The following is a 7,402-nucleotide window of genomic DNA, read 5'->3' on the forward strand; positions in this document are numbered from 1 at the left end:
GCCACCATTTGTTTGAGTAACCATTTCACCCACTGAGGCCGAGCTTGGTCACCAACCACCCAGGGTTGTGGCATTAACAAAGGAAGTGGGGAAAGAGATACTCCTATCCCTACACTTTAGATGCATAAAAAACTAGAGCTGGAAGAAATCTTAGGGATTATGAAGTCCAAAAAGCCTTGTCTTTACACGTGGGGAGACCAGCAGAGTCGCACAGCTGGGGAGTCACCTGAACACAAGTCTCCTGCTTCCTGCCCATCCTATACTGCCCGTGCTCAGGCTCTCCAGTGGGGTTTGCATTCACAGACGGGACCATAGACATGAAGGACTCACTGTGCCCGTAGGGAGGGCAAGGGTCTGGCCGAGCAGCTGAGCGGGAGGACCCTGAAGCCAGGATACACATGGTATCTGGAAAGAGCCCCAGCCGGTGGGTGACTGACTCAGCCCCACCACTTAACCAGCTCTGTGTGGCCTGGGCAAGTCATGAAACCCCTGTGAGCTACGATTTGCTCATCCACAAAATGGGAACGATCATACATTCCCTACAGCGTTTCTGTGAGGAATAAGTGGAGACTATGTTACAAGTGCCTCGCAAATGGTAAATACTGAGCGTTCCCTTCATGGAATGCCGTGACCCAGGGAGCCAGACCTCTGGCCACTAGAGGGTAGCAGACAGGTACTAGTCAACTGGACCGAGGGTGTGGAGCCCAGGAGACTGGACGGAGGAATAATAAACAGGGCCACGAGGATTCCAGCACCTGCAGCAGCCCCGAGGCTCCAGGGACTGACTCCGGCAGGGGCTTAGGGACAGCCAGGCCTCTCCAGAAGTGGCTGCAGCGACCCTGATGATTGCATGGGGCCCAGGTAGGCAAAGCAAGCCAAGACTTTACCACCAAAGGAGATGCCCGTAGGGTGGGTCCGACGGGAACTTTGGGGACAATGGGGCCCTGAGGCTGGGCTGGCAGTCGCGGCCCCCACCCGGTATGAGCCCATGAATATTGCCTAGGCCTGGAGAGGCTTCCTGCCCTAATCCTGTGTGTTGTAGGAAAATTCCCTAAACCACACAATTTGCTCTCCCTGCTAGGCACCCTTGTCCACAGCTCTCCACCCATTTGGGGGACCAGCAGCCTTCCGACCCAGTTCTACCAGGTTCCCCTCCCCCTTCCCCTCATAGCCCATCCCTGGCCTGGCCCCCCTGAGGAATTTCCTGCGCCAGAGGATGGCCGAAAGTACAGATGCCCACCCCAGCAACTCTCCTGCCACCCGCCCAGGCCAGTGCCCTGTGCCCAACCCCAGAGGGTGCGACATGACAGACTCTGACAATCATTAAACCAGCCGGGCCTGATTTCCCAGCACCGCCTGCTAGGATCCGGGCCAAGTGGCACAAAATATGCAAATCACCTGGGGCCAGAAGCCCAGTCTAAAGGCCAGGAAATCCCCTCCGTCCAATGAGCCACCAGCTCAGGTTACCGCCAGGCGAGCTATAAGGGCCCGGCTCGGGGAGGAGCTCCCACTCGCCTCTATTTAGGGCGGGTGGGGGAGTGCGGGCCAGACCTACCTGGTGCAGCTTTTAGCCTCCTGGATTTCTCGCCGGCCCGCTGTCCCTTAATCCTGCCTGCCTGCCACACCCACACCCCGCCACTCAGGTAGGACCCCCCCACCTGTCGTATTCCCCAGCCTGGGTCCTGAGAGGTCAAGTGGATGGTTAGTTCTAAACCCACCCACTGCAGCTCCGCATTATAGAGCCCCCCTGAGCAGGAGTGTAGGGCAGTGGGGGTGTCCTGAAGGTCGCCGAGGCACCGTCTCTGGGAGGGACAGAGTGGCCCTGACTCTGCCAGTCCCACTCAGGGACCCAGGTGGGCCGGGACGAGGCGGGGGTGGGGGGGTTGCCCAGCAGGCGGCCCAGTGCCCACACCGTGCTATGAAATCTTGAAGCCCTCTTGAAGAGATGGTGTCCAAAGAGATACTGACCCTCACGTCCCCCGCGCCCCTAGGGGCTCCTTCTGCCCCAGGCTTGGCTAGAACAGAAGAGCTAGAGGGGAAAGGGAGGACCCTTGTCCTCACCAGCCTCGGCCTCTCTCCCCGGGTAGCCTCATGGCTGCAACCTGTGAGATTAGCAACGTCTTCAGCAACTACTTCAGTACTATGTACAGCCCGGAGGAACCCGCCCTGGCTTCTGTTCCCGCTGCGGCCACCTTTGGGGCTGAGGACCTGGTGCTGACCCTGAGCAACCCCCAGATGCCACTGGAGGGCCCAGGTGGGTCTCAGCAGGTGGGATGGGGAGAGACAGAGCCATCCCTCTAAGAACCTGTTAGATAAATGGAGACTTCAGGCGGGGAGGAGGGTCCCCCCAGCAAATTCCAGCGCTAGGGGCATGGGCTGGCTTGTAAGAGGCCGAGGTGTTGGGGTTGAGGGGCAGTGCCCGGCTAAGTGAGGTGCTGGGCGAGGGTGCTGCGAACCCCATCTCCCGCCCCTCCTCCTGGGAGGCTCCTCTGAGAGGTGGGGGGGGGGGTCCACATAGAAACCCAGATGGGCACCAGAAATGGGCTGTGAGGGGCCGGGTGGCTCGAGCTGACCTGACGCTGTGCCCGGCCTCTTGCAGAGAAGGCCAGCTGGTCGGGGAAGCAGCCCCAGTTCTGGTCAAAGGCCCAGGTTCTGGACTGGATCAGCTACCAAGTGGAGAAGAACAAATACGACGCCAGTTCCATTGACTTCTCACGGTGCGACATGGACGGGGCCACGCTCTGCAACTGTGCCCCCGAGGAGCTGCGTCTGGTCTTTGGGCCTCTGGGGGACCAACTCTACTCCCAGCTGTGGGACCTCAGTGAGTCCAGGCCTCCTCCTGCCCTTGCCTCCCTCTCGGTTGGGAGGCTGCTCTAGGGACCGGCCCACACCCTAGGCTGAGGTCAGCATGGCTGTGGGAAGGACCCGGAGCCCCAGGCCAGCGGGCACAGATAAAGAACCGCTGAGGGGCGAGGGGACCGTGCGATGCCAGCCTGGGCTCTGACCCCTCCTCCCTTCCTCATCAGCTTCCAGCTTTCCCGATGAACTCAGCTGGATCATTGAGTTGCTGGAGAAGGACAGCATGGCCTTCCAGGAGACGCTGGGCCCCTTCGGTGAGAAGCCATTTTCTCACTCCTTCCCCTAGCTTGTCCCATCCCGTCTCTGCCTCTCCCTAGAGCACTGGAGCTGACCCTCTGTCACCAGACCTCTGTCTCCCCTGGCTAGAAAAGCAGCAGGTCATTAGACCTCTGGGGAGCTCAGTGTCCCTGCCTGTTCCTCCGAGCTCTGTCTGAACCCTGACCTCTTCCCAGACCAGGGAAGCCCCTTCAGCCAAGAGGTGCTTGAGGAGGGCCGGCAGGCCAGCCCCTACTTCCCCGGCAGCTACGGCACCGGGGCCCCCTCCCCCGGCAGCTCCGATGTCTCCACTGCAGGTAAGCACCCTCGTCTGGGCCACAGCCTCCCTTTCCCCCAAACGCTCCTGAGCCCTTGGTTCCCGCCACTAGAGCCCAGGCTTTCTGGGGCAAGTAGGAGCTGGCTGGGTAGCGTGTCCTGAGACCCTCAGTGGCCCATCCCCGGCAGGCGTGGGCTGGCAAGGGGACTCACTGTGACCCCGCCTCCCCTAGGGACTGGTACTTCCCAGAGCCCCCACTCCTCAGACTCCGGTGGAAGTGATGTGGATCTGGATCTCACCGACAGCAAACTCTTCTCCAGGGGTGAGTGGAGGGAGCCTCCTGGTCCCCGGGAGAGTGTCCCAATGGGCAGTGCCCACGGGGCCCGTCCTTGCCCTCTTCCCTGCTCTCCTGTAGGGTTTTCCTCCGCAGAAGAGCTGCCCCTGAGAGCCCCAGTTCCCTGCCCTCTGACCTTCCACCTCCCCTCTCTTAGACGGCTTTCCTGACTATAAGAAAGGGGATCCTAAGCACGGGAAGCGGAAACGGGGTCGGCCCCGAAAGCTGAGCAAAGAGTCTCGGGAGTGTCTGGAGGGCAAGAGGAGCAAGCACGGTGAGCTTCTGGGGTCACCCCCTTTGTGGTGAGGCCTGGGGGGCAGGGTGGGGGGGCGCTGCTGGTGCTTTTTTCTCCCGTGATGGCTGGCCGTCCACGCTGCTCCTCCCTCCCGCCGTCATGGCTGTGCGCAGGCCCAGGGCTGTGTGGCACCTAATGGCAGGGCCTAGGTTGGTGGTCCTGGATAGGAGGGGGAAACTGAGGCTCCTGGAGGAAGGCCCATAGGACCAGAGCCCAGGTCACCTGCCCACCCACTCCAGTTCTCTCTGCACTTGGCTCTGTCCTGCCTGCTGGGACACCCTTGGTGGTGTGAGGCAGCTGGTGGGTGTTGGGAGGGCCCAAAGGGCCCCAGGGGGCTCAAGCAGAGGACTGTGCCCCGTCTGCAGGCTGGACGCGTGGACCTCAGGCACCACTGGGTGATGGCCCCGAGCTCCTTCTTGCCTCTGTGCTTTCGCGCATGCAGTCTCCCTCCCCCTATGCGCTAGGCCTGGCTTGCTTCTTGTCTTCAGGGAGCTATTTTTTCCCGGGAAGCTGTCCCCTTGTCCCCCGGGCTGGGGCCGGCTCCCCGGTCCTGTCCTCACCAAGTTCTCACCACCTGTTGGCGTGTTTGCTTTTTAACGGCGGCCTCCACTGAACCGTGGGCTCCTCGAGGGCAGTAGTGCGTCTCAGTCACTCTCCCATCCCAGCCAGATGTTTGATCAATATTTGAGCGAGTAACACATCTGTGCTGTGTGAGACGTGCTCCCCGTCTGGTGGGGGGGGGGGGGGGGAGGCGGGAGAGAACCAGCCCTTACACCACACAGGCATCAGGAGGCTGTGTGCCGGGACAGACAGGGCCCCCCGGCCTCGGAGGAGAGGGGTCACCCCCTGGACTGCTGACTGACGGATGCGTCTGGCCTTGTAGCCCCCAGAGGCACCCACCTGTGGGAGTTTATCCGGGACATCCTCCTCCACCCGGAACTCAATGAAGGCCTCATGAAGTGGGAGAACCGGCAAGAGGGTGTCTTCAAGTTCCTGCGATCAGAGGCCGTGGCCCAGCTTTGGGGCCAGAAGAAGAGGAACAACAGCATGACTTACGAGAAGCTGAGCAGAGCCATGAGGTGAGCAGGTGGCCGGGGTCCTCGTGACCCAGCCAGACCCTGGGGGACCTGCTGAGGCTGCCGGGGACAGCTAACCTGTGCTCCCACGGCCCGCTCTCCGACCACTGCCATAGTCTGGCAGGTTTGCGTCCTGTAGAATGAGGATAAGAACAGTGTCCGCCGCTGTCACGGACTAAAGGAGGGCATGGAGAAAGTAGGCTGGTGCAGCAAACACCAGAAACTCTCTGCGACAACATTTCTTTGCGCTCTCTGCAAGCTTGTCCTGAGAAAAGCTCTCCGTGGTGAAAAGAGCGTGAGCTGAGGCCCACACCAAGACCTGGCTCTCCTTAAGTTGCCTGTCTAGACCTCGGTTTCCCCCTGAATTGTCACTAAGGGCGCTTCCAGCCCTAAAACCATGTGGTTCCATGATCAGCCCTGGGACCCAGCCATAAGACCTAAACGAGCAAGGGTAAGGCCAGGTGCTTCGGACACCATTCTAGGCCAGAGTGCCACGATGGAGCAGAACGGCTCCTTCTTGCAGGAGGGAAGGAAAGAAAAGCTACAGGAAGTGGATCAGACTCCTGTTGCTGGGGCTGGAGCCCAGGGGGACAGGTCACTTGAGGATAGCTGGGCCAGGTGGAGGAAGGTATCCGCAGTCCAAGACGGCTCCCCACCCGGGTACCTCTGACCACCCTTCTTCCCGCCCAGGTACTACTACAAACGGGAAATCCTAGAGCGGGTGGATGGCCGGCGGCTGGTCTACAAGTTTGGCAAAAACTCTAGCGGCTGGAAGGAGGAAGAAGTTGCCGGGAGTCGGAACTGAGGGTCGGAACGAGACCCAGGACCAAACGCAAGGACTCGAGGCCTGCGGCCCCTCCTGGGAAGACCAGCAGGTCCCAGCATCTGGGCAATGCTCCGGCTGTGCTGCGGAGAGAAGCTGTGAGGCTCTGGTATCCTGTCAGCCACCGTCCTCGGATCCGGGGCTTGTGGCCTCTCCTCTCTGCCCTCTTCTTGGAATTACAAGCCCTGGGGTTTGAGGTGACTCGTCTTGCTGACTTGTCCGCAAGTGTAGCTTCTTTTACCTGGTGCCTCCTCAGACCCAACCCAGACACCGGCTACGGACAGCACCTTCCTCCTCCAGATGCCCGGACTGAGCCGAGGAGGCCAAGGGAAGCACCAGGAGTGCTGTGAGAGGGGACAGGACGGGGTCCTCCTGAACCTGCTTTCTGGACTGCCTTCCACCTCCGTGCTTGGACTCTGCAGGCAGGGGTCAGAGCACTCCCTAATTTATGTGCTATAAATACGTCAGATGTACATAGAGATCTATTTTTTCTAAGACATTCCCCTCCCCGCTCCTCTCCCACCACGTGTTAGTGGCCAGACTGACTGACTGTTTCGGCCCTTGGCCGGGCCGATGAGGGGCAGGGAGATGCCGGGCCCCTGAGGATGGGGCTCCTGGCTCCTTTTTCCTGTGAATGGAGGTAGAGACCTCCAATAAAGTGTCTTCTGGGCTTTTTCTAACCTTTGTTTTAGCTGCCTGTGTACTGAAATTTGGGCCTCTGGATTGGATAAGGTCATGGGGTTGAAGGAGAGGAGCCAGGACAGAAGGTCTACAGGGCTAGAGGTGAAGGCAGAAGCAGACTTGCAAGATAGGGATGGATTTCCTAGATCGGGAGGGTTGGGTTTACAGACCAGCTGCCTGGGGGCTGGGAGGAAAGCAAGGGAAGCAGGCCAGGCCGTTGAGGGCTGAGAAAGCTTCGCAGGATTTCTGCAAGCTAGGGCGTGAGCTCAGCCTGCTGAACACTGGGCCAGTCGTACTGCAGTGACTCGTTCCCCCAGTGACCTTGGCCATGTCAGCCCCCTGGGCTCACTTGCTTGCTATAAATCTGGGGTTTGGCCCCCGGTGCTCTCTAAGAAGTCTAAAATTGCATATCCAGCCTTGTGGGATAGATGCTTCAGCATTCTGGGCAAGTTGGCCACAAACTGGGAAAACAAAATGAATCCTTGATGAGGAAGAATGGGGGAAGGAATAGACATTTGCCAGCCTCGTGTATGCCAGGCACTGAGCCAGACAGCACTTTATCGCACCTAATCTTGCCCCCCCCCCGCCCCAAATGAGATTTGTCATTCCCATTTTACAGATGCAGAAGGTGAGGTCCAATAGGGCCAGTGTCTCGGCCAAGGTCACTAGGACAGTACTTTGGTGCCATAGTAGTAGCCTGTCCTTGGGAGCATCGTCAGGGTTCGGGCTCTGCTGACGTAATCCTCAGTAGATTCCAGAACTGTGTTACTCTGTCTCCACAGTGATATTGCAGCAGGTTTTA

At 59.6% G+C, this 7,402-nt stretch overlaps 1 protein-coding gene across 2 annotated transcripts; it reads left to right on the plus strand.

Moving 5' to 3' along the window:
• Nucleotides 1–1,492: 1,492 nt before the first annotated feature.
• On the plus strand, nt 1,493–6,599 carry ELF3 (E74 like ETS transcription factor 3). Of its 2 annotated transcripts, none has more exons than XM_007086457.3 (9): nt 1,493–1,643; nt 1,992–2,254; nt 2,600–2,821; nt 3,027–3,113; nt 3,312–3,431; nt 3,624–3,713; nt 3,883–3,999; nt 4,904–5,099; nt 5,787–6,599. In XM_007086457.3, the coding sequence occupies exons 2-9, from the start codon at nt 2,092–2,094 to the stop codon at nt 5,899–5,901; spliced, it is 1,110 nt and encodes a 369-aa protein (XP_007086519.2). In that variant the 5' UTR covers nt 1,493–1,643; nt 1,992–2,091; the 3' UTR covers nt 5,902–6,599. The 2 variants fall into 2 exon arrangements, with proteins under 2 accessions (XP_007086519.2, XP_015394895.2); XM_015539409.2 differs by having other exon boundaries at nt 2,088–2,254.
• Nucleotides 6,600–7,402: the final 803 nt, after the last annotated feature.

Source organism: Panthera tigris, chromosome F3 (assembly GCF_018350195.1).
Source record: "Panthera tigris isolate Pti1 chromosome F3, P.tigris_Pti1_mat1.1, whole genome shotgun sequence".
Classification (NCBI taxonomy): Eukaryota; Metazoa; Chordata; class Mammalia; order Carnivora; family Felidae; genus Panthera; species Panthera tigris.

Coding starts and splice junctions, on each gene's coding strand:
- ELF3 (XM_007086457.3), top strand. CDS start 2,092: ATGGCTGCAACCTGTGAGATTAGCAACGTCTTCAGCAACTACTTCAGT. Junction 2,255..2,599: donor GATGCCACTGGAGGGCCCAG/GTGGGTCTCAGC, acceptor GGCCTCTTGCAG/AGAAGGCCAGCTGGTCGGGG. Junction 3,714..3,882: donor CAGCAAACTCTTCTCCAGGG/GTGAGTGGAGGG, acceptor CCCCTCTCTTAG/ACGGCTTTCCTGACTATAAG.